The 27000-nt window shown below is 40.0% G+C and overlaps 1 protein-coding gene across 1 annotated transcript in view; it reads left to right on the plus strand.

Moving 5' to 3' along the window:
• Nucleotides 1-27000, plus strand: part of Kcnh8 (potassium voltage-gated channel subfamily H member 8) — a 427312-nt gene that overhangs the window by 323961 nt on the left and 76351 nt on the right. The window contains exon 8 of the mRNA XM_055614910.1: nt 4637-4834. Coding sequence (XP_055470885.1) covers nt 4637-4834 — 198 coding nt within the window. The remainder of the gene's footprint in view (nt 1-4636; nt 4835-27000) is intronic.

Genomic DNA, 27000 nt, shown 5'->3' on the forward strand with positions numbered 1-27000 from the left:
TTCTTCTTCTTCTTCTTCTTCTTCTTCTTCTTCTTCTTCTTCTTCTTTTATAACAAACACAGGGGAATTCCATGAGCTGGTAGACTCTTCTATATGTTGGGCCTCTAGCTGCTCTTGTACCAGCTGTTCAAGTGTCTGTGATTTTTCTACAGGAAAGGGCTTGTCAGTCAATGATTTTAAGGGCCAGTGGGATTTTACCAGTGTCCTCCCTTATAAATTTAGAAACTCAATCCCTATGATGTCCTGTGTTTGGACAATGAAAAAAGACTGTGATTTTTTTTTTGTTTTGATGACACATATCAATACCTTCCCCAGGAGCATCTACCATTCCCCCCATAATTTTATCATGAGCTGTCTCTGGGATTGCAGAGTCCCTCATTTCCATAAAAAAAAAATCCCTTCCCCATAAATTTTTGGGTATGTCAGCCACATAAGGCCTCAGTTTCCCTGTTTGTCCTTCTGGTATCACAGATTTAATCTATCGTATACTTTTTTTTGAGATAATTTACCAATTTCTATAAACTTCTGAAGTAGCCTTTCTGAACTCCAGGGTTTTGGGGAAATGATAATGATATCAAGCTTCTGTAGCCACCAAAACTTTCATTTCAACATCGTTAACTTGCAATTTTAATTTTGGTCTCTGATTATCAATCATTGTCTGCCAGAACACATCTTTTCCAGTACTCCCCCATTCCTCTGTTCTTTCTACTTTGTAGTTAATATAGGAAAACAATAGCATCTGTTAAATTTTATCTTTTGCATTAATTTGCATCTCACTTTTTACATATGGCATAATTTTAATTTTTCCTTTGAACTCCCCATCTATAATAGCTGGATTCACAGTGAATCCTTTGAAAGTTAATACATTTCTTCCGCAGATTATCACTACTGTTGCTGAAAGCAAAGGACGATAAATACCAGTGGTTACCTTGTAACTTTGCATTTCTGGGGATAGGATAAGAGGTTTATCTGTAGCCAAATCAAGAGCATCCTGCCTTCAGTGGTGTGCATAGATCAGCAATACTTGGATGGAGCTTTTTCTGCCTGCTTGTTATCTCCCAGCTGACCAGAGAGAAATGGCTCATTTTTGTTTAAAGGTGGTGCCTAGAGCTGGCAGGTTGCCATTTCTCTTCCCAACAGCAAGATATTACCTTGAACATTGCTCATGGACCTGGACTCATTGGTCCAGTGACATCCCTTGCCACAACTTTGGCAAACCACAGGGAAGCGCAGGGATTCTTTGCAAAAGCCTATTGCTTCCAGAAAAACCGTATTTACTTCTCTTGTGGAACAGTACCATATTTCTTACCCCACTAGACATTTTGAGATCTGAGGTTTTTAGTGGCTTGGTCACAATTTATTGATAAGTGGCCAAATTCATCACAATTAAAACACTGGACATGTTGATATCGGAGACCTTTAACTATAGTTTGTCCTATGATATTGACATGATGATTGTAAGAGGCAATGTTAGTCGTGTCTTTTATCCACTTGTCCATTGATGCTGTTCATTCCTTTAATGGCCTAATTACTGTTTTACATTCAGTATTCACATTCTCAAATGCAAAGGTCTTTATTAACAGCTGTTTCACAATAGAGTCTGATATGGCTTTGTTTACAGCTGAAACCAATATTTGGAAAAAAAAAATCTGTGAAGGCTTCCACAAAGCCTTGAACAATCTTAGTAAATGAAGTGGACCATTTTTCTGGGTTCCTCAACTTTATCCCCAGCTCTTACAGCCACCAAGCAACATCATTGTATAAAGGCATGATGAAATCAAATCCGTTCTTGTAGGTCAGAATACCTCCCACCACCAAGCAATTGATCTTTAACAATATTCATTTCCCTTGTTTTATTTCATTGTTCAGTATTCGTGGCTTCCTACTTCCATCACATTAACCATTGTTACTGCTGACTAGCCACTGGTACAGCTGTTACCAGACCTTTCGAGTCTTGGGAATAACTCTATTTTGGGTGGGCCAGTTACTCAATATCTGTTTCACCGGAGGAAAATGTATTCCATAGGAAACAACAGTATCTTTAAAACATGTCAGAGCTATCATCTCATCATAATTATGGTTAGCACCATTAGCAGGCATATGCTGTACAACTACTAGGAAATCCAATAGTGATTTTGTAATCCCAGGCTACTCCTCCTCTTTCAGTGCAGTTGGCTCAACATTTACCCTTTCTCTCAAAGCAGTCTGTTTTTCTTTAACCCTGTGACACAGCACAGCCTCTTTCTCCTCCTAGCCTCCTACCCCACCCAGGAGCTGCAGGGATTTGAAACCAAAAGTACACAGAGCAGGGCAGGACCAAGAGCTGCCTTTGAGCCCAGTTTGCTTTCTTCTTTCATCCTGTAGGAAACTCCCACTTCTTGCCCAGTCACTGGCTCAGTCAGCCTTTATTCCTCCCTTTTCCAGCACTATTTGCTTTCCAAGCACTTCCACCTCTACCTATGACCTCTCTGTTTGTACAGCCAAACTGCTCAACTATTCTCCCAACTGTTTTTGAGACAGAATATATGAAGAAGGAAGAGGTGGAGGAGGAGGAGAAGGGAAAACAGAAAATTCTCTCTAAGAGCAAAGTGGAAGAGAACTCAGCAGGAGCAGCCTTAATAAATTTTTTTCTGATGTCCTGAAACAGAATATTCATCCCTTCTTCCCTTGCTACTTCCTGTACACATTTAGAAATCAAGTTTCCCATTCTGCCTAGCAACACGTCTGGGTGCCACTTGTAGCTATGTGGTTTTTGGCTATCAGTGCCTTAAAAATGTAATGGAATTCCATCTTTTCTAGGCAGCCATTAAATGAAGTGTTTATAATTGGTGGTTTGTGAATAGTATCTATCCTAAAGTCATATGAAGCCTGTATGCTTATCGTAGAGAGAATTATGAAATAGAAAATCTTAAATGGCAAATCTTCAAATAAATATTCTATGCTTACTGGGTTGTTTAATTTATCTAATTGTGATTTTAAGTATTGTGATTTAAAAACATGTTTCTATTCTTGTATTCTTTTATTTTTTGAAATTAATATTACATAATTTCCCCCTTTCCTTTTCTCCCTCCAAATCCTCTCACATACTCCTCCTTTTTCAAATTCATGCCCCCTTTTAAAACTGTTGTTACATGCATATATATTTTTAGATAAATAAAATCTGTTCAGTCTGTAGAACATTACTTATGTGTATATGTTTTCAGGGCTGATCATTTGCTGTGATTTTCCCCAGGGAAGACTATTTCTCTTACTCTTAGCATTGCTCAGTTTCCTGTTGTTCTTCACGTAGTATTGTGCTAAGGCCTTGTGATCTTTCCCTCCATTCACGTTGGTATGTCTATTGCTATCCTTGTTCTGCTCAAGTTTAGGCAGTCATGTTGGTGAGAGTTCTGGCATTACTAGTCTCATAGGCACAGCAAACTCCCTAATTCCCTGGCTCTTAGAATCTTTCTGTACTCTCTTCTGCAATTGTCCCTGAAATTTAGGTACAGAGATAATATTATGGATGTATTTCTTGGGACTGGGCTCCATAACTTCATTTTGGTTGGTTATGGTTTTCTGTAAGGGTCTATGACTATTACCAAGAAAAGTTTCTTTGATGAGTGGTGAGGACTACAGTAATCTGTAGATATAAGGACAAGTATTTAAAATGCAATTAGAAGTTTCGCTGGTTTAGTACAGTGGCAGTTATAGGTTCCCTTCCAAGATCTATGACTTCACTGGTCTTGTGTAGTTGTCTAGGTAATAAAAATTAATAAAATATTTTAAAGTGGTCTTGTGTTGTATCTCCATTATAGATTATACCAGCATTATACAATTATACATAGTATTCTCTCAGTTGTATTAAGATTTTTTATAGAATTTTATAAATATAATATAATGTAATAAAATTTAGTTATAGTAAGAGAGACATAGTCAAAACATCTCCCTTGATAAAATTACACTGTGACCTAAAGCAGCTGTGGGTATCAAGCCCTGTTTGTATACCACTTGTATGTTCAGGTTTCTTCCTCTTCAGGCCCTAATGCTGAGTGAGCTTTTGGGGAAATCTACTAAGTAAAGGAGTAGGGTCTAAGGTGACCAGATGAGGCTTAGAAGGTAACTAAGTGTCAGTGACTTGATTAAATAGAGAAGGTTTTGCTCAACAGGAGCAAAGCCTCTTTGTGTGAAGCTGCTTAATCATGTAGAGTTTAAAGTATGTACTCAGGGATGGGGTGTAGCTGAAGGTGTGGAGTGGCTGCTTAGCATAGGAGAGGCTCTTTCCATTTCAGCATCAAACAGACACAGATGTAAAGGAAACGAAAACACCGTTCTGCCCGTTCTGGGCCTTTAAACTGTCAGTTGAGATGATTTTCTTGGGATGTGTGTATCCCTCACTGTTGTTAAGAGTAACCATCTCTATTTCATCCTCTGCAGCCCCCAATCACTTTGACCATGAAATCTTTGTATTTTATTGTAATGAATAAAAAATATTTCAGTTTTAATAGCAATAATGTATAATGTGCCTTTAGTTTCCATTTAATTCTGTTTCCCACTAAACAATCATACCCTCAATTGTTCAGATGTAGCTATCCACAAGAGCAAAAATGGAACTTAGTTTTTGGCCCTAAGCCTGTCTTTTTTTCATCTATTCCAGGTTGGCTTCACGAGCTGGGGAAGAGACTGGAATCTCCATACTACGGCAACAACACGCTGGGGGGCCCGTCCATCCGGAGTGCCTACATTGCAGCCTTGTATTTTACTCTTAGCAGCCTCACCAGCGTTGGTTTCGGGAATGTGTCTGCTAACACAGATGCAGAGAAGATCTTCTCCATCTGCACCATGCTGATTGGAGGTGAGGGATCTTTTTCTGGAGCAAGAAATTAAAACTCCAAGGAACAAGTAATTTGCATTCTTCATTGTTTTAAATATCCCATGTTTGAATGCTTCGATACAGTACTGGGTAGTTCTTGAGGCAGGTCAGTGAGGTCAGCACTATTCCATTTAACCAATATGATGTTGTACCATTTTCCCCAAACCCCAGACTCACTCTACAATATTCTGCTTTAAAAATCTGGGGTTTGACCTTTGCCATTCTGATGGGTGTAAGGTGGACTCTCAGTGTCGTTTTGATTTGCATTTCCCTAATGACTAAGGATGTTGAGCATTTCTTTAAGTGTTTCTCTGCCATTCGATGTTCCTCTATTAAGAATTCTCTGTTTAGCTCCATACCCCATTTTTTATTGGATTACTTGATTTTTTGTTGTTTAACTTCTTAAGTTCTTTATATGTTCTGAATATTAGCCCTCTGTCAGATATAGGGTTGCTGAAGATCCTTTCCAAGTCTGTAGACATTCGTTTTGTTTTGACAACAGTGTCCTTTGCTTTACAGAAGCTTTTCAGTTTCATGAGGTCCCATTTATCAATTGATGGTCTTAGAGCCTGTGCTGTTGATGTTCTGTTCAGGAAGTTGTCTCCTGTGCCAATGAGTTCAAGGCTCTTCCCCACTTTTTCTTCTAACAGGTTTAGTGTGTCCATTTTTATATTGAAGTCTTTGATCCACTTGGATTTTTGTTTTGTGCAGGGTGATAAGTATGGATCTATTTGCATTTTTCTACATGTAGACATCCAGTTAGACTGGCACCATTTGTTGAAGATGCTATCTTTTTTCCATTGTATGGTTTTGGCATCTTTGTCAAAAATCAGGTTTCCATAAGTGTGTGAGTTTATTTCTGGGTTTTCTCTTCTATTCCACTGATCCACCCATTATGTTTCTATGCTAGTACCATGCAGTTTTTATTACTGTTGCTCTATACTACAGCTTGAAGTCAGGGATGGAGTGACAACACATGCTGAAGAGGATGTGGAGAAAAAGGAACCCTACACCATTGCTGGTGGGAACTTGTACAGCCACTTTGGAAATCAATCTGGCGCTTTCTTAGACAATTAGGAATAGTGCTACCTTAAGATGCAGATATACCACTCCTAGGCATATATCCAAAAAAGGCTCAAGTATACAACAAGAACATTTGCTTAACCATGTTTGTATCAGCTTTATTCGTAACAGCCAGAATCTGGAAACAACCCCGATGTCCCTCAGTTGAGGAATAGTTACATAAATTGTGGTACATTTACACGATGGAATACTACTCAGCAATTAAAAGCAAGGAAAACATGAAATTTGCAGGCAAATGCTGGGAACTAGAAACGACCACCCTGACTGAGGTATCCCAGAAGCAGAAACACTCACAGGGTATATACTCACTTATAAGTGGATATTAGACATACTATGTAGGATGGTCATACTAAAATCTGTATACTTAAGGAAGCTAAGCAAGAAGGAGGACCCTGGGTAAGATGTTTAATCTTCATTCAGAAAGGCAAACAAGATAAACATTGGAAGAGGGAGAAAACAGCGGATAGGTCAAGAGCCTATCACAGAGAGCCTCTGAAAGACTCTACCCAGCAGTGTATCAAAACATATGCTGAGACTCAATAGCCAAATTTTGGACAGAGTGCAGGGAATCTTATGAAAGAAGGGGGAGATAGAAAGACCTGGAGGGAATAGGAACTCTAAAAGGAGAGCAACAGAACCAAAAAATCTGGGCTCAGGGGTCTTTTCTGAGAGTGATACTCCAAACAAGGACCATGCATGGAGATAACCTAGAATCCTGCACAGAAGTAGCTCATAGCAACTCAGTGTCCAAGTGGGTTCCCCAATAATAGCAACAGGGACAATCTCTGACATGAACTCATGGGCTGGCTCTTTGATCATCTCCACCTGAGTAGGGAACATCCTTACCAGTCCACAGAGGAAGACAATGAAGCCAGTCCTGAGACCAGATAGACTAGGGTTAGATGGAAGGGGAGGTGGACCTCCCCTATCATTGGACTGGGAGAGGGTGAGTGGGATGGGAAGATTATGGGGTAGGGGGCTACAGCTGGGATACAAAGTGAATAAACTGTAATTAATATTTTAAAATATATGTATCTGGGGTTTGACTCCACGAACCTTTCTTCTTTGGCAGCCAACTTCCCTTACCAGTAGGGGGCCAGTAGGGGGCGCCAGTGAGAGCTGATAGGCAGGAAGAAGGGCAAAGCTCTTTCTGCTCTTGGGTTGCAGGCTTTCCTTCAGGTAGACAGCCTTGCCCCAACAACAGTGACAGCTTTCAGCTTCCAGTCTCCAGACATGCCTAAGAGACCTCTGCATTCTGAGTGTGCTACCACTCCTCAGGTCACTGTTAACGCTGTCTGGTAACCTCCCTTAATTACATCCTGAGACCTCCACAAGTCAGCATTACTGCTCTAGCCCTTTGCTGCCAGTAAAACCAGCTCTCTGCAACACGCCCTTCTTAAAGACGTAACATAATCTGAAATGACAAAATTGATGCAGCATTGATAAGTATTGTTGCTGACACCTTTCAAATGACTCATTAGAAGCTTTTGGGAATTAAGGTAAGGGGGCAAAGTCTGAACCTACTTGAATATTTCTCTTTTTCAATACATAGAGGTAAAGTCTACAGAACAGCATACCTGAAGCAGAAGCATGGTAAGTGTCCCGCCCCACGGGACTTAGTTATTCGTGGGGGCAAAGGGGGTCAATCCTGAAAAAGATGGGGGAGAGAGAGAAAGGACACAAGCAGACGGTTGCCGGTCAAGTGTCAGCTTTATTGAACTTTGGTGTTTCTTTTAAAACATGGTTTTGGCAGGGCAGGGGAGAGGGGCGAGAAAGGGAAGTAGTAGTGGAAAAATACCAAGGCCCTTGGTGGGAAGTTCCCAAGGCTTAAGAAGGTGGATTAAAGAGTTACAAGGCCCGAAGATAACATTGGTGGTCACATCAGTGGTCACGGATGTGTCCCAAAGCAAACAGTTTCGGGAACAATGGGTCGTAAGAAGCTATGGCCTGCTGGCGCCCGGTGCTTATCTGGCAGGTCAGGCCCTTAGGAAGGGTCCCAGGGCTTTGTTCCCAACATCTCCTCCCCTTTTGTCTTTTAAAAGAGGAGGGGGAGGCCTCTTAGGACTCTCAGCGATTTTATAAACAGTTTGGGAATTTTATAGGTCCGGGGGCTCACGTTTACAAAGATTCGGTGACTCAGGTCTCACGGCAATCGTAGGCAGACCTAGGCCATTTCTGGTACAATGGGAAGAATCCCTCAGAGTGCAAGGCCCTAGGTATGTTAGCCGTCTTGATTATGTGAGAAAAGTTATTTGTCACAAACGGCACAAACGGGGTCTGAGTCTGTTAGAAGAGTGGTGCTGGACCCTTACCTGTCATTGGATCGGCCTCCTCTGGGCGAGGTCGTCCTGTCTTAGGTGGGCCGAGACTTATCCACTCGTTCCGTCTCTGACTTGCCAGACCACTCACTTTGTGGTAGTGTAACGTGTTTGTTTTCCCGATAGGACCTATTTATCGCTTGGTTTTTAAGCAATTATATAAAACAAGCCAATCATTGCGCCAATTAATGAGAGTCAAAAAAGCCCAGGTCTAACTGGAAGAGCGGCCCCAGAACTTCCATCTCGGGCCAGGAGATACTAGGGTGGAGAAATCAAGGGGGCGGGAGGCCGGGGCATCAGGTGGAAGCTCCACGGCAGATTCTTCTTCCCCAGCCAGACGATGGTAGTGGACTCCAACAGGCTTGATTGCGGAGCTCACCTGGTTCTTAACAAAGTTTGTGAGACGATTAAAGGCCCAAGGGCCAAAAGAGAGAAGCAAAAGGATACCTACAAAAGGTCCTAGCAGACTGGGAAGCAGAGTGGTTAGCCATGGGGATGTGGAAAACCAATTTTGATACCAGGACTCTTGTATCTCTCTGTTCCATTTTCGTTCCTCCAAACTGGAGCAAACCTTATCGATACTGCCTTGCACTAAACCTGTTTTGTCAGTGTAAAAGCAGCATTCTTCCTTGAGCACAACACAGAGTCCACCTTCCTGGAGAAAAACCAAATCTAGACCGCGCCTGTTTTGTAAAACTACCTCAGATAAGGACACCATAGAATCTTTTAGGTCCTGTAAGCCTTTTTGCAAATCTTGTAGGTCTTTGTCCACTGCTAGGGAGAGTTGATTAAATTGTTGCTGGGAAGTAATTAGGGAGGCTATGCCTGTACCAGCTCCAGCGGCTCCAAGCCCTAGAATTACAGTTAGAGTAATGGCAGTTAAGGGCTCACGTTTAACTCGAGATGGACTTACCCCTTTTTCCCAAAACCGAAGGAACTCATCCTTAGAATGTATAGTCAGCCTTGGGAAAAGCCGTACAAGGCCACAGGGATTGACCCGAAGATGGGAAGTAGGCAAAAGGACAACACAAGAAGGACATTGTTTAAACAAGTCAGCTTTATAATTACCTTAGTTAAAGGTCCTGGAAGGTTAGAATGAGCTTGTAAATGTCCAATGTAAAAGGAAAAGTTTTTTTTATATCAAATTTTGAATTTGTAAAAATAATTTTAGCAGGAGAAGATGTTTAAATTTAATTTGCAGTCTCTAACCTAGGCAAAGACTAAGCTACATAGGCACTATCTGTAAAAATGTTTAAAGACTGTTTATTGAAACTTTAAAACACAGCCAATACTGCAGGTAACTGTTATTTGCACAGATGTGCTAGACACTTGAAAAGATGCATCAACAGGTTGGACTTTGTCATAATAAGCTTACGTATGTTAAAATGCCATATTTATTAGATCTCTGACAAGCTTGAGGGCCAGCATATTTGAGTTACTCTTTATCTTTATCGTCTGCTCTAAACTGTGTAAAAAAAAAAAAAAAAAAAAACTAAACAAAGACACTAGGTATAGCTTAACATCTTAACCAACTGTAGTTGTTAGCATAACTTTAAATCTGTTCTTTTTGAACTAAAATTAAAGCAAACCTTTTAATCAGATACAGTTCATAGAGAAGCTAGCAAATCTTGCTGCTCCTACCACTTGCATTAAAATTGAACAGCAAAAGGCTTTGCATTTAGCACTAATCAGATGACTGAACATAACTCAGAGACATAAACAAAATGGTGGAAAACACATAGCTCCACCCTCTTTATCTCCGGACCAGCATGGTGGCTGGCCACGTGTAACTGAACTCAGCTGTAAGCCCCAAACAAACATGGCGGCAAAACTACAGCTCCACACACTCTCTATCCCTGAACGATCATGGCGGCTAGCCACGTGTTAGGCTACCACAGACTGACAATACCAAACATAGGTGCTGATGACGATACAGCAAACACTGTGGAGCATCCACAACCTAACTCTCTGGCTTTTTATAATACATTTACTAACCTTTTGCAACATTCTGTATACCTTTAGGTTTTTAGCTTCCTTTTTCTGGCTTAACTAGACATTCTTACTTTTTTGCTCTCTCTCTCTTGCTTTTTAGACAACACAAAAACTTTCATCAAAATCCTTTCCATCCTAACATGATCCTGCTGGAGCCCAGCGGCTACGATTTGCTTTTTAAAGGCAAAGCAAAAACAAGTTACATTATTACAAAAAGTTCTGAAACTGCCAATTTTTTCTATAAACAAAGCAGCTTAACAAACAAACAGCTCTCCACAAGATACATTTTAAAAACTGTGATTTTATCAATTAGCACAAACAATACGGCAGGGTTTCATTTAGTAAAATTGATAAAATAAATACCCAAAATCATTGTCATACCCAAATGCCTGATAAACTTTAAACATTTTGTAGCCTTAAACATTTAAACATTTTTTAAAACCCGTTTTTGCAATATCAAAGCAAAGTACCCCTTTTGTAGGAGAGAAGTCACAAGGCATAACCCTAATCCTAACAAAACCAGATTTTAAAACGAGAATTTACCAATGTAAACAACTTAATTTTCAAAACCAATGCCAATTTAAAATAACTCATTCTTTTAACCTAGAAGGAAATGAGAATTATTTTTAACCCATACCAAGATGGTGGTTAAATTATAACCCACATGTTAAAGTCAAGATGGCGGCGAGGCAATGAGGTACCTCATACACCACGTGGTAACCTATGCGTTCATAGATCTAATGAACACATAGGCACACTTTTAAACAAGTTTCGTGAGGCCTTTCAGAACAGAAAACAGAAGGTATAAATACTGCACAGAGACATTGAGACAAAAAAAAAACATTAACCAGCTGGCCAAATTTATTGAAAATACTGATGAAGTTAGGGGCGTCCCCCTGAACTTCGGCAGCTGTGACCACCTCGATCATGTCTTGCTACCCAGATACAGGCACCTCGAGCTCTGAGGAATTTTTAGAACAGAGAACAGAAGGTACTACACCCACAAACATTGCACAGAAACATTTAGACACAAAAACAAAACACAGAGACAAGGACAAAAAACAACCGCGGTACCTGCTTTTTAAACATTTAAATATATATATATACAGCATAACCATGATTTTAAGTCAGAACTAGAAAAATTCATAATTTATCAGTGAACACAATTTAATCTTTAAAACTAGAAGTGGCTCCATCTTTCTGGTTTCTGTTCGAGAGCTGGCTGAAGCTGACACTGGCTGAAGCCGGGAGGGGGCTGAGTAAATTGCAGTCCTGCTGAGCTCTGCAGCTGGCAGAGGCAGGTCTTAGGCCTCTGAGGGTTTGAGCGTTCTCATCCACCCAGTTCTCCGAAAGCCTGGCCCTTGGTAGGGGAGTGGGAAGGAGACAAGTAGAGTCCCCGTTCCTTCTGCTCACCGTGCTACGGCTCCAATCCATGCCCTTTGCCCCAGCCCACCTAGGGGCCTTCTTTGGGAAAAACGGGGAAAGCTAGGGAATTAACAGTAATAACAGGGGGACAATTATTATCTTATCTCGACCTCTTTCTCTAATGTCCTTGAGAGGGCAGGCTCCAACCTGATCCCACTTTTTGGCATATCTCTGGCCCACCAATAACAAACCATGGACAAATGTCCAACACAAAAACGAAGAACTTAATTAAGTCTTTTTTCTTAACCCGAATTCCTCTCTCTCTGAGGGAAGTCTTTAATTCTTTAACGAATGATTGCCCCATCTTGAATTTAGACGGAAATGTAAAGCATTTACTTACCAGACTCTTGTCGTCCCATGGGTGATGGAACGGGAGCCTCTAATCTTGCCTTGGCCGAGGTCTTCGCTTCAGGGTCCCTCCGGAGAGACCCGTACTTTGAGCCCTCACGTTGGGCGCCACTCTGTCCCGCCCCTCGGGACTTAGTTATTCGTGGGGGCGAAGGGGGTCAATCCTGAAAAAGATGGGGGAGAGAGAGAAAGGACACAAGCAGACGGTTGCCGGTCAAGTGTCAGCTTTATTGAACTTTGGTGTTTCTTTTAAAACGTGGTTCTGGCAGGGTGGGGGAGAGGGGCGAGAAAGGGAAGTAGTAGTGGAAAAATACCAAGACCCTTGGTGGGAAGTTCCCAAGGCTAAGAAGGTGGATTAAAGAGTTACAAGGCCCGAAGATAACATTGGTGGTCACATCAGTGGTCACAGATGTGTCCCAAAGCAAACAGTTTCGGGAACAATGGGTCGTAAGAAACTATGGCCTGCTGGCGCCCGGTGCTTATCTGGCAGGTCAGGCCCTTAGGAAGGGTCCCAGGGCTTTGTTCCCAACAGGTAAGGAGCAGGTACAGATATGCATATCCTTCTGAGTGATGTAAGCACTCCTAGACCGGACTTTGTTAGTATTGTATTTCCCAAAGTTGTTTTTTCATATTTAGTCACTGTACCCAATGCGAAATATCAGGTCGAGTCATGGGAGATAGGCTGCAAAGAGCACGTATAGATACAGAGCTCTTCATCCACACAGTGAAACTGAAGTCTAATACTAGTTAGTTTGAACAGCATCAGGCAGGGAATGCTCAGTGCCTAGTAAGGGAGGAAGCTGATAAGCAATAAGCAAGAAGAGCCAACATCTGCAGTCCTCCTTGGAAAGAGTTGCAGAAGCAGCATGCTGAGACTTCAGCAATTTTTAACAGGCTCATGGTTGATGCCAAGTACTAACAGCCTAGAGAGCAGAGAAAAAGAATTCTCATTTCGAAAAAGCTGCAGCTTGCCAGAACCCATGGTGACTGCTGCACATCCAGTGTTATGATTTACATAGTCTCCACTCTCCTCAATGGCCCGTTTTTCTGCTTAACAAAATGTCAGACACTTTGCAAGTGAGCACAGTCTATGATTAGCTAATGTTGCCTGTGTGTCTTCTCCTGATGGAAATGTTGTCATATGCTCAATGCTCAAGCCTGCTGATTTGGCCATCTGAGAAATCTGTTAGACAACTGGGCACACTGTCTACTGATCCACCTAACATGTTAAGTGATCCTTGACCAGAAATTGTCAAAGTATAATCTAATCCTTGCTCCTTTCTGCACATGGGAGCTCTACTGGCCATGAACCCAAAATATATGAGATATAATCTGAAAATGTCACTTTGTTAATTCTTTGTTAAATATATTTTGAACAAAATTCCTGTTGCAAAAGCAGTATGTAAGTGCTGTGACCTAAGAGCTGGACTCCCTTCATAGACCAGGCTGACCTCAAACTCACAGAGAGCCACCTGCCTCTGCCTCCCCGAGTGCTGGGATTACAGGCGTGCAGCATCCCACCGTGCCCAGCTGGCTTTGATTTTTTTAAAAAATTCTTTATTAATTACACTTTATTTACTTTCTATCCCCCCTGTGGTTCCCTCTCAGCTCCAGTCCCAATCCCTCACTTCCTCCACCCTCTGCATGCATGCCCCTCCCCAAGTCCACTGATAGGGGAGGTCTTCTTTTCCTTCCTTCTGATCCTAGTCAATTAGGTCTCATCAGGAGTGGCTGCATTGTCTTCCTCTGTGGCCTGGTAAGGCTGCTTCCCCCTCAAGGGGAGGTAATTAAAGAGCTGGCCAATCAGTTCATGTCAGAGACAGTCCCTGTTCCTATTACAGTGGAACCCACTTGGATACTGAACTGCCATGGGCTACATCTGTACAGGGGTTCTAGGTTATCTCCATGCTTGGTCCTTGGTTGGAGTATCAGTCTCAGGAAAGACCCCACTACTCAGATTTTTTGGCACTGTTACTCTCCTTGTGGAGTACCTGTCCTCTCCAGATCCTACTGTTTTCCACTTCTTTCCTAAGATTCCCTGCACTCTGCCCAAAGGTTGCCCATAAGTCTCAGCATCTGCATGTGGTGCCTCTGGCAGCTGCTTTGATATTTAAATCTCAGTGGAGAGACTGCTTTTATGAGACCTTCTCTAAAGGCAGGGAAGAATTTGCAAGTCCATCTCCTTTTGTTTGTGACAACAGGTGGGATAGCTTGTGAGGATCACACCTCTTCCTCAGGCTCCTAGTAGAAATTAATCCATTGTTCTGAGATGTTTCTACTCTGGCTTAAAAACTCTACTATAAAAAGACAGGCCAGCGGTTGCAGCAAGGAGAGTTGCTGCTAGAGGCTAGAGACTTTTTGCTGTGGCTGTGAGTCTGGACCTTCTTAAAAAAGCCTCCTGTGTGCTGTGTGTTATTTTATTAATTTTAATCCTCACTCCCGACTCTATCTGCACTGATAGTCTGCAGGGCAGAGCCTTTCAGAGGTCCTCTGTGTCAGGCTCCTGACTTGTTTTCTCTTTTCTCCTTCTTCTGATGTCCATCCTCTTTGACTTTCTGGATAGGATTTGAACATTTTAGCAAGAGTCCTCCCTCTTGATTAGTTTCTTTAGGTGTACAGATTTTAGTAGGTTTGTCCTATATCTGGCTTTGATTTTTAAAACTTATTTTATTTGGAATTCCTTAAGCCTCTACTTCCCTTCCAACCCCCCTCCCTCCCACCTTCTGATCCTAGGTAGGAGAGAAGGAAGGTTAGTAGGGATAAAATATGTAGACCTCTTTAGATGTAGTTCCTTGAGGCAATTCCTCTTTGTCGTTAGGATTCCAACAGTCCAGCCAACAGCAAAGTAGCAACCCAGCAATCCAGCAATAGCAAAAGCAGCAAAAAGGACCAGCAGCAGCAGGGGCAGCAGCAACCTTCTTAAAGCATTCTCTAAAGCATTCTCTCTAGGAGCATCTCAAAGCAAAGCATTCTCTCTCTCTCTCTCTCTCTCTCTCTCTCTCTCTCTTTATACCTTCTCAGAGTCCACACCAGGATGTTTTCAGCTGGCAAAAACTATGCCTCCTGCAGGAGGCAATTGTCAACTGACAAGGATCACGCTCTCTCTCATGAGGCTATTATCAGCTATGGATTCCTGCATCCCACACTTGGGATTACAACAAAAACATATTTACATAACATAACGAAAACATCTACTACATGTGTTTATGGGAATAACTTTACATTATTGTGAGAATTACCCCGGGCTAAAAGAAATGATGCCTTAATTTTAATATCTCCTAATAAAGAAAAATACTTAAACATCATTGAAACTAATTATAGGAACTCACAATATAGAACTTTTTATTTGGGTAATTCTCATAACACTGTGAAACAGAGAATTTTAGTATTCCAAGTTAAACTAAAGGTCATATAAGACTAGTGGGTTTAAATGCTGAGACTCACTAAGACCTGGCAATTTTTTGTAAAGTATCTATTAGGATATCATATTCTAGGAATTTATTTTATTTACCTAAGTTTTACAAATACACACACATAATTTTTTTAAAAGAAAAAGATAAAAACTAAAATGTAAACTGTATGCGACTGTGGACGGAATATTTTATTAGGAATTTCTAATCCTACACAAAGCTGCTGAGGCTGTTACCAGTAGATATAGTTACTACCAAAGTAGGACATAACAATATTAAAGAAAAGTGGAACAAAAGCCGCAGGTGATTACCTAGGACAAAGACATAGCAATGTAAGCCTGTTGTAAAGGCTTCTGAGTACAGGCTTAGGAGTGAAGGGTAGCCACCCAAGGAAGACTCAGAGTCTTACTTCAGGGTCTCCTCAGAAGTCTCCTGTGTTTTATAATTTGCACATGAATATAATTACATTTTAAGAGGCTGTAGAGGTGGCTCAGCTGTTAGGAACAGCTGCTGTTTCTATAAAAACCTGGGTTTGATTCCCAGCATGTACACAGTGGCTCAGAATGGTCTATAACTCCAATTCCAGGAGATCCAATGCCTTCTTCTGACCGCAGTGGGCACCAGGCATACATATGGTACACAGACATGCATGGGAGCAAATTGCTCACACATATAAAAGAAAAATAAGTAAATCCTTAAAATCCCGTTTTTATATACACATATATATTTAATATAAGCATCTATAGTTATGGAGTATAAACATAATTGGCATATAGTGGAATATTCTAAACTGTCAAGATATTTAAAAAATATTTAAAATTTTATACCAAGAAAAACCTACAAGAACTTTGAAAACATCCATTAAAAAAGTAATTCAAAAGATTCAGAGAAGCTGGGCACAGTGGCTCCTGCCTATAACCCCAGCTCTTAGGGAGGCAGAGGCAAACAACTATCTGTGGGTTTGAGCCAGCCTGATCACTAACTGAGTCCAGGAGAGCCAAGGCTACACAAAGAAATCCTGTCTCAAAATAATAACAACAACAATAACAATAATAATAATAATAATAATAAATAAAAACATGGAGAAAAGGCTCAGATAGCTGTTAGAGTTTGTATGTTAATAGTAAAGCAAATGTGTATCTATTAGTAACTTATCACAAAGTGAAATGCAAAACAATACAGAAACTTCAAATATGTAGGAAAATTGTTAACTAGAACTCTGCAAAACTGCACAGAAAACTACAAAGCACTAGCGAAAATTTTTACAAATGGTTTAAGGTTGTTGGAGGGACAGTGGTAAGTTCAATGTTGTAAGGATACCAGTTTTACTCAGCTAAATTAAAGTTCCCATGTATCTCTATAATGGAAGTCAAAGTGGCTGCATATATGTGTGAATGTGTGTTTGAGAATGGACAGGTATTTATAAAGAGCAGTGGGAATCAGAGTTGAAACTAGGCAAAGCAATAAATGAATAGAAACAAAATTAGATCTGCATTCCAAGTAGAATGTGTATTGTGATGTTAGAATCATCAAGAAAATGTGATGTTGGGTGAAGAGCAGACTGAGCTGATGACACAGGCAGAAGTTTAGAAAAAAAAATGGTCACACTTATGTGATCACTTCAGGTATGACATGACTGAGTCTAGATTACAATCTGAGGATGATTGTATGGTCAACAAATGTTGGGAACCAGACAAAGATGCTTGTTGTTAAGGCTGACAACCTGTGTTCAATCCTTGGAACCCACATGGTGGATGAAAAAACAAACAAACAAACAAAAAAACAACTGACTGCTATAAGTAGTCCTGTGGCATTCTTTCATTCACCGTGGTACATTCATAACCACATCCACACCAACATACACATACATACAGACAGACAGACAGATAGACAGACATATGTACATATACACCCCAAATAAAGTAATAAAATGTTTTTAATGGTAAATGTTTCTGGGTCCAATGTATAAAGCTACTTGTTGAAAGTAATCTAGACCTCTTACTAAACAACATGAAACTTATTTCCAAATTAAATTTTGAGATAAACATGAAAGAATAAACAATAAGAAAACACTAAAGCATATTCTCATTAGCCTGAATTTTTCAAATGTTTCTAAAATATGACATAGACACCTATTTTCTTTATAAACAATTATAAATTGAACTGTAGAGTCTCTCCTTATCAAAAGACACTGATAAGAGCTTGAAGAGTGAACTACAAGAATTAAAGTATTTGCAAACATCTACCACGCAAAAAGCTGCTTTCTGGTATATTTTTTAAAGGTAGACAAATCCACGTAAGAAAACTGAGAAGCCTTTAAACCACATTTGAAACACTGTTTCAAGTGTAGATTTTCAACATTTGAATATACAATAGACCTTCAGAAACACGGCTCAGTGTTAGCCATGTAGCTGCAACTGAAACTAGAGGCAGACACGGTGTTGCACTCACAAGAGCTGCGGACTTTAAAACACTGGCGGCCACTGAGCTTTGAGAGGTCGTTTATGCTTAGGCTTTTCAGTGCAGTCAATGGGCATTTCTATCCAGTCAGCGGTAATGCTATCAACAGCCATCACACATATATACACCTGTACTCAATGACCACATGATTCCCCTGCCATGTCCATAGCCAGTAAAAGTGTATGTGTGTGTGACTGAGAACGCATTTTGTGCCTTGTGTGCATGTGTGTGTGTGTGTGTTGTGTGTGTTTTCCTTGCACACATATTAACAGCATCCTAGAAGGCTTGCATTCTTCAGAGTCATCAACTATCCTCACCAAATGTGGCTATAGTTACAAATCACACACATTGCAACCAATAAGCTGATACACTTTAAATTTTTTTCTACCCAGAATCATACAGGATGTATGCTTGTGAATTTAGCATCTCAGCTGAGCGTGAGTTTGTGATTTATTCATATGTTTGCAGGACACAGCTCATCTTTATTCTGGTATAATTATCAGTGAGATAGATACTTGCTTATTCTGTTAATGGCATTCTTCTATCAGCCTGGTATTTCGTGCTGGAGATTCTTCTACAGGTAATCTCTCTCTCTCTCTCTCTCTCTCTCTCTCTCTCTCTGTGTGTGTGTGTGTGTGTGTGTGTGTGTGTGTTATTTTAGTTTTACCTTGTAAACCTTGGACAGGCAAGCTGAAAATAGTGTAGCTACCAAATGAGAATGAAAGCTGAGGAACTGAGCCAAATTCTTCTTTTTATTATAAGGTTGTTTTTAACTTGTGATAACAGAGTTGATCAAAGTCATTAAAGAAAGTCATATTGTCCAACATGTACATGATAACCACAAAGACCTAAGAGGAGAAGCATTTTAGAAATTTGCCATTTTCAAGAGATTTTCTTGAATTTTATGAACAAGTGATCATAAGTTTTTATGATAAATTATATATATATATATATATATATATATATATATATATATATATATATCAAATTTGCTGAGAGAGAAAGGAAAGTGAGTGATAATTTCTGAGCTGACCTGGATACAGAAGTTTTTGAATCAAAGTTTCACAGCAGAAAGAATGATTTTTGCCTGACAGTTACACACACTTTCAGCCAAGACAGAATGAGCATTAGCGGCAAAAAAGGCCATCATAACAACTGGAAAATGTGTGATAGAGAGACAGAGACAGAAGCAGAGAGGAGAGATATGAGAGATGTGAAGTTTTATTCTAACTTCTTTATTTAGAAGTGGTTTCCTATGCAGAAATGAGACGTTGAAATTGTGGTGACTCAGCCAGACTAGTTCCTTCCAACTACACTTATGAATGCTACCATTAATCCAGTAATTAATTTTATTGATAATATACAATTAGGATGCTAAATGGCCTGAATGCATTACTTCTCTCCGTTTAAGTGCTTTACACATTATAATTAAGCAAAGCAAAGTTAAAATCATACACATAATTAAGAAAAGCAGTGTTCAAATGACTGAAATAGGCTTGTTCTCTGCACTCAATTTATTCTCTGGATGAAGACTGTCGCACGTAGTTAAGGGTGGCTGAACCTCCAAGTCTTGCCCATAAGATTAGCAGACCCTGAGATCTGTGTCTAATGTCTTGACACATAATGTCTTTGGAGCATAATCAGTTCTTTTCTTCAGTAATTTTTTTTTTAATATCTTTTCTTCCAAGTGAAATATTTAAGCCTCTGAGCTGTTGGGCTTTTTAAATCACACAGAATAAACTACTTGGAATCCACAAAACCACATGCTATAAGGTTGTTAGAAATATTCATTTTTTTCTTTATATATTTTTGGACATTTGGGAAGCATTCTGCTTTTGTATTCTTATGTGTGCTTGCATGCGACAGGCACAAGTTGAATATTTCTTGAATTCTTTCATGAAGAAGTGATTTCTATCAAGAGTGATGTAACTTCTGAAGATTTAGCAGCAAAACCTTAAATCCTTTTCCAAAATCTTACTCCCTGAGTGCCCTGACATCTGTAATACTTTGCACTTTCAAGGGAAAAGTTAACATAAATGAATAAATGAACTGCTTCACACATCTACTAGGTACGCTCACACAGATCGGAATATACAGCTGAGAATTATAACTTAGAATAGCTCTAACAAGTAAGACAATTGCCTGCCTACTTAATGTATAAGGAAAATATGGTGATGTAAAGAGATTTAACTTGGTAAGTGCACACAGTGAGGAAGAGAAAAGCCAGGATTCAAACCTAGATTTGCCTGATTCTGAAGCTGATATTGTCTATTCAGTACTGTACTGCCTTTCGGAGACAGGTTCCAAACTTAACTCCATTCAAGCAACTTTTGCAAGTGCTTACATCTTATTGTTAAAATGTGACTTTATAGGCACAGTGACCATTAATCTATAGAAAAATTATAGTATGTGATTTACTACAAAATTTTAATTTCAATATTAGATTAAAATGGAATTTATACATTGGCATTTCTGTTGATGGTGGGGGATAAAAAGAAATTGAACTGGAGTTATCCTGAAATATTCAGAATAGGCTTGTTCATGTGGTTACATGTTTGTACTGTATGTATTTTGGTACTAAGAAAATTCTACTGCTGTTCCTCCCACACTTACATTATGTTACCGGAACCTTTTGATAGGTACTCCCAGACAAGCTGTTATTGTTTTAATCCCCTAAAACTACTAAAGGCAAAAGCTACTGAAACGGGAGATTTTTAAGGAACCCTTGAGCTTCTTATCTCAGCTGTTGTCCTATTCCAGGGTAGAGATCAGGGATAAAATGTGATGTAACTACTAAAACCTGTACACCTAAAGAAGCTAAACAGAAGGAGGACCCAGGGTAAGATGATCAATCCTCACTTAGAAAGACAAATGGGAAGGACATTGGAAGCAGGAGAAAACAAGAAACAGGACAGGAGCCTACCACAGAGGGCCTCTGAAAGACTCTGCCTAGCAGTGTATCAAAGCAGATGCCGAGACTCATAACCAAACCTTGGACAGAGTTCAGGGAATCATATGAAAGAAGGGGGAGTTAGTAAGACCTAGAGAGGACAGGAGCTCCACAAGGACCAAATATATCTGGGCACAGGGGTCTTTTCTGAGACTGTTTCTCCAACCATGGACCATACATGGGTAAAACCTAGAACCCCTGCTCAGATGTAGCTCATGGTAGCTCAGTATCCAAGTGGGTACCCTAAAAAGGGGAACAGGGACTATTTCTGACATGAACTCAGTGACTGGATCTTTGACCTCTCCCACATCCCCAAGGGAGGAGAAGTCTTGCTAGGCCACAGAGGAGGACATTGCAGCCAGTCCTGATGAGACCTGATAAGCTAGAGTCAGATGGAAGGTGAGGAGGACCTCCCCTATCAATGGACTTAGAGAGGGGCAGGGAGGAGATGAGGGAGGGATGGTGGGATTGAGAAGGAATGAGGGAGGGGCTACAGCTGGGATACAAAGTAAATAAACTGTAATTAATATAAAAATAAAATTTAATTTAAAAAATCTGATGTAACTGTGAATAGATCTGTCCATGGGTATAAAAACCTCAGGCTCTCTCCCATCTTATTTTCAGAGCCCTAGGTAAAGCCGAGCCTTCTCATATCATTCTATGACATGCAAAATCCTACAATGTGTTCTAACTTGTTGCCAGCTACTTTCAAAAATAGAAAAGCTCCAAGTAGGCAAGTCCAGTCCTCTAACTCTGATTCTCTCTACAAGAGAGAATCCTTTGCCCATTGACCCCATAGTTCTAGTGAACAAATAGTTGTATCTTCTCAAAAGTCTAGTAGTAGTCTAAGGCATGGATTGGCTTAGTGAAGCTATGAAATTTGTGTACTGTGATGATCATCTTTCATAGTCAGCTTGACATAATCCAGAGTCACTTGGGAAGAGAGCCTCAGGATGGATTGTCTAGATCTGGTTGGCTTGTGAACATGTATGTGGGGAATTTGTTAATGGATGTAGTAAGACCCAGCCCATTGTGGATGATACCATTCTCTAAGCAGGGGGTCGTGAACTGTGTGCAGAAATCAAGCAAGTATGCTATCATGTATGCATTCATTAGGCCCTACTCTTGACTGTGGATGTGATGTGACTAGCTCTTTGAATTTCCTGCCTCGATTTCCCCACAATGATGGACTGTGACTTGCAAATTTAAGCTGAACTGGATATTTTACCTTATAAACACAAATGAAATCAAAACAAGTGTCAACCAGGTGACAAACTTGACTGAAACAAATGATCCTATGTAAGTAGTGGGCTGCTTTACCGGAACAGTGACAGAGCCTCCACATCAAACACCTGAGTTTCAACATATTCTTTTTTTTTAAGTTTTTTTTTTTAATTTTTATGAATTACACTTTATTCATTTTGTATCCCCCCCATAAGTCCCTACCTCCTCCCCTCCAAATCCCACCTTCCTTCCCCCTTCTCCACACATATCCCTCCCCAAGTCCACTGATAGAGGAGGACCTCCTCTCCTTCCTTCTGATCTTAGTCTATCAGGTCTCATCAGGAGTGGCTGCATTGTCTTCCTCTGTGCCATGGTAAGGCTGCTCAGTACTCAGGGGGAGGTGATCAAAGAGCAGGCCAATCAGTTCATGTCAGAGACAGGCCCTGTTCCTATTACAATGGAACCCACTTGGACACTAAACTGCCATGGGCTACATCTATGCAGGGGTTCTAGGTTATCTCCATGCATGGTCCTTGGTTGGAGTATCAGTCTCAGGAAAAACCCCACTGCTCAGATATTTTGGCACTGTTACTCTCAATGTGGAGTTCCTGTCCTCTCCAGATCTTACTATTTCCCACTTCTTACATAAGATTCCATGCACTCTGCCCAACAGTTGGCCATAAGTCTCAGCATCTGCTTTGATAGTCTGCAGGGCAGAGCCTTTCAGAGGCCCTATGTGGCAGGCTCCTGACTTGTTCCCTCTTTCTCTTTCTTCTGATGTCTATCCCTCTTTGTCTTTCTGGATGGGAATTGAGCATTTTAGCAAGAGTCTTACCTCTTTATTAATTTCTTTAGGTGCAAAAATTGTAGTAGGTTTATCCTATATTATAGGTCCATATGAGTGAGTATATACTGTGTGTCTTTCTGTTTCTGGAATAGCTCACTCAGGATGATCTTTTCCAGTTCCCACGATTTACCTGCAAATTTCATGATTTCCTTGTTTTTCGTTGCTGAGTAATACTCCATTGTGTAGATGTACCACAATTTCTGCATCCATTCTTCAGTTGAGGGGCATCTGGGCTGTTTCCAGCTTCTGGCTATTACAAATAAAGCTGATACAAACATGGTTGAACAGGTGTGCCCGTTGTGTACTTGAGCCTCTTTGGGGTATATGCCTAGGAGTGGTATGGCTAGATCTTGAGGAAGCGCTATTCCAAGTTGTCTGAGAAAGTGCCAGATTGATTTCCAAGGTGGTTGTACAAGCTTACATTCCCGCCTGCAGTGGAGGAGGGTTCCCCTTTCTCCACAACCTCTCCAGCATGTGTTGACACTTGAGTTTTTCATCTTGGCCATTCTGATGGGTATAAGGTGAAATCTCAGGGTCGTTTTGATTTGCATCTCTCTGTTGGCTAAGGATGTTGAGCATTTCTTTAAGTGTTTCTCTGCCATTTGATATTCCTCTATCAAGAATTCTCTGTTTAGCTCTGTTCCCCATTTTTTAATTGGATTACTTGGTTTGCTGCTTTACAGCTTCTTTAGTGCTTTGATAGAGAATTGGTAAAGACTCTTTCCCAATCTGTAGGCATTCATTTTGTTTTGATGACAGTGTCCTTTGCTTTACAGAAGCTTTTCAGTTTCATGAGGTCCCATTTATTGATTGTTGATCTTAGAGCCTGTGCTCTTGGTGTTCTGTTCAGGAAGTTCTCTCCTGTACCAATGAGTTCAAGGCTCTTTCCCTCTTTTTCTTCTAACTGATTTAATGTGTCTGGCTTTATGTTGAGGTCTTTGATCCACTTGGACTTTAGTTTTGTGCAAGGTGATAAGTGTGGATCCATTTGCATTTTTCTACATGTAGACATCCAGTTAGACCAGTGCCATTTGTGGAAGATGCTATCTTTTCAACATTGTATGGTTTTGGCATCTTTGTCAAAGATCAGGTGTCCATAAGTGTGTGGGTTTATTTCTGGGTCCTCTGTTTGGTTCCATTGATCCACCATTATGTTTCTATGCCAGTACCATGCAGTTTTTAAAACCGTTGCTCTATAGTACAACGTAAGATCAGGGATGGAGATACCTCCAGAAGATCTTTTATTGCAGAGGATTGTTTTAGCAATTCTGGGTTTCTTCTTGTTTCATCTGAAGGTGAGAATTTTTCTTTCCAGGTCTGTGAAGAATTGTGTTGGTAATTTGATGGCAATTGCATTGAATCTGTAGATTGCTTTTGGTAAGATGGTCATTTTTACTATGTTAATGCTGCCCAGCCATGAGCATGGGAGATCTTTCCATCTTCTAATATCTTCTTCTATTTCTTTCTTCAGAGACTTGAAATTTTTTTCATACAAGTCTTTGACTTGCTTGATTAAGGTTACCCCAGGGTACTTTATATTCTTTGTGGCTATTGTGAAGGGTGTTATTTCCCTAATTTCTTTCTCAGCCCTTTTGTCTTTTGGATACAGGAGTGCTACTGATTTTTTTGAGTTAATTTTGTATCCTGCCACTTTGCTGAAGGTGTTTATCAGCTGTAGGAGTTCCCTGGTAGAGTTTTTGGGGTCACTCAGGCATACTATCATATCATCTGCAAATAGTGATAATTTGACTTCTTCCTTTTCAATTTGTATCCCCTTGATCTCCTTCAACTGTCTTATTGCTCTAGCAAGGACTTCCAGCACTATGTTGAAGAGATATGGAGAGAGTGGACAGCTTTGCCTTGTCCCTGATTTCAGTGGTATTGCTTTAAGTTTCTCTCCATTCAGTTTGATGTTGGCTATAGGCTTGCTGTATATTGCCTTTACTATGTTTAGATATGTGCCTTGTATCCCTGATCTCTCCAAGACTTTAAACATGAATGGATGTTGGATTTTGTCAAATGCTTTTTCAGCATCTAGGGAGATTATCATGTGGTTTTTTTCTTTTAGTTTTTTAATATGGTGGATCACATTGATAGATTTCCATAAATTGAACCATACCTGCATACCTGCGATGAAGCCTACTGGTCATAGTGGATGATATCTTTGATGTGTTCTTGTATTCAGTTTGCAAGTGTTTTGTTGAGTATTTTTGCATCAATGTGCATAAGGTAGATTGGCCTGAAATTCTCTCTTTGTTGGGTCTTTGTGAGGTTTAGGTACCAAGGTGACTATGGCTTCATAGAATGAGTTTGGTGGTGTTCCTTCTGTTTCTATTTTGTGGAATAGTTTGAAGAGAAATGGAGTTAGCTCTTCTTTGAAAGTCTGGTAGAATTCTGCACTGAAACCATCTGGTCCTGGACTTTTTTGGGGTGGGAGACTTTTGATGACCGCTTCTATTTCCTTAGAAGGAATATAGAAGGATATAGGACTATTTAATTGATTTACCTGGTCCAGATTCAGCTTTGGTAAGTCAAATCGATCAAGAAAATTGTCCATTTCATTTAGATTTTCAAATTTTGTGGCATATAGACTTTTGGATTTCCTCAGTGTCTGTAGTTATGTCCCCTTTTCATTTCTGATTTTGTAGACTTGGATGGTGTCTCTCTGCCTTTTAGTTAGTTTAGCTAAGTGTTTGTCTATGTTGTTGATGTTCTTGGTTTCATTGATTCTTTGAATTGTTTTACTTGTTTCTAAGTTATTGATTTTAGCCCTGAGTTTGGTTATTTCCAGCCATCTACTCCTTTTGGTGTGTCTGCTTCTTTATTTATTTATTTATTTTTTTGCTATGGCTTTTAGTTGAGCCATTAAGTTGCTTGCATGAGATGTCTTGAATTTCTTCTTGAAGGCACCTGGTGCTATGAAATTTCCTCTTAGTATTGCTTTCATTGTGTCCCATAAGACTGGGTAAGTTGTGGCTAACAAATCATCCTGTCATATTTCCATATATTCTATTAGAAGACACAAGGATTCAAGGTGAGAGGCCAAGTGTGCCTTACTCACAATACAAAAATAAATCATGAATATAGAAAAAAAAAGATTGGGTATGTTGTGTCTTCATTTTCACTGAGTTCTAGGAAGAGTTTAATTTCTTTCTTTATTTCTTCCCTGACTCAGCTGTCATTTAGTAGTAAGTTGTTCAGTTTCCATGTGTGTGTAGGCTTTTGCTATTTCTGTTGTTGTTGAAGTCCAGCTTTATTCCATGGTGATCAGATAGGGTAAAAAAGATTATTTCAATCTTGTATCTGTTGAGTCTCGCTTTGTAACCAACCATATGGCATATTTTGGAGAAGGTTCCATGAGGTGCTGAGAAGAAAGTAAATTCTTTTGTGTTTGGGTGTAAGGTTCTGTAAATGTCTGTTAGGTCCATTTAATTCATACCTCTGTTAGAGGCATTGTTTCTTTGTTTAATTTCTGTTTTGTTGGCCTGTACTTTGTTGAGAGTGTGGTGTTGAAGTCTCCCACTATTAATGTGTGGCAATCTATGTGTGGTTTAAATTTTATCAATGTTTCTTTTACATATGTGGGTGCCCTTGTATTTGGGGCATAGATGTTCAGGATTGTGTTGTCTTCTTGATGGAATTTTCAGTTGATGAGCATGAAATGACCTTCCCCATCTCTTTTGATTAATTTTGGTTGAAAATCTATTTTATCAGATATTAGAATGGCTACTCCTGCTTGCTTCTTGGGTCCATTTGCTTGGAAAACCATCTTCCAGCCCTTCACCCTCAGGTAATGTCTATCTTTGTGACTTAGGTGTGTTTCTAGTATGCAACAGATTACTGGGTCTTGTGTATGCATCCATTCTGTTAGTCTGTGTCTTTTTATTGGAGAATTGAGTCCATTGATGTTGTGAGAGATTAATGACCTGTGGCTGTTAGATCCTTTGATTTTGATGTTGGCTGTGGTAGTAAGTTTGTGTCCCTTCTAACTTTTTGTTTTACTGTAGTGAGGTTAATTATTTCCTGTGTTTTCTTGAAAGCAGTTAGGTTTCTTGGGTTGTACTTTTCGTTCTAGTATCTTCTGTAACACT

This window comes from Psammomys obesus, unplaced genomic scaffold, assembly GCF_907164565.1.
Source record: "Psammomys obesus unplaced genomic scaffold, mPsaObe1.curated_primary_1811, whole genome shotgun sequence".
Taxonomy (NCBI): domain Eukaryota; kingdom Metazoa; phylum Chordata; class Mammalia; order Rodentia; family Muridae; genus Psammomys; species Psammomys obesus.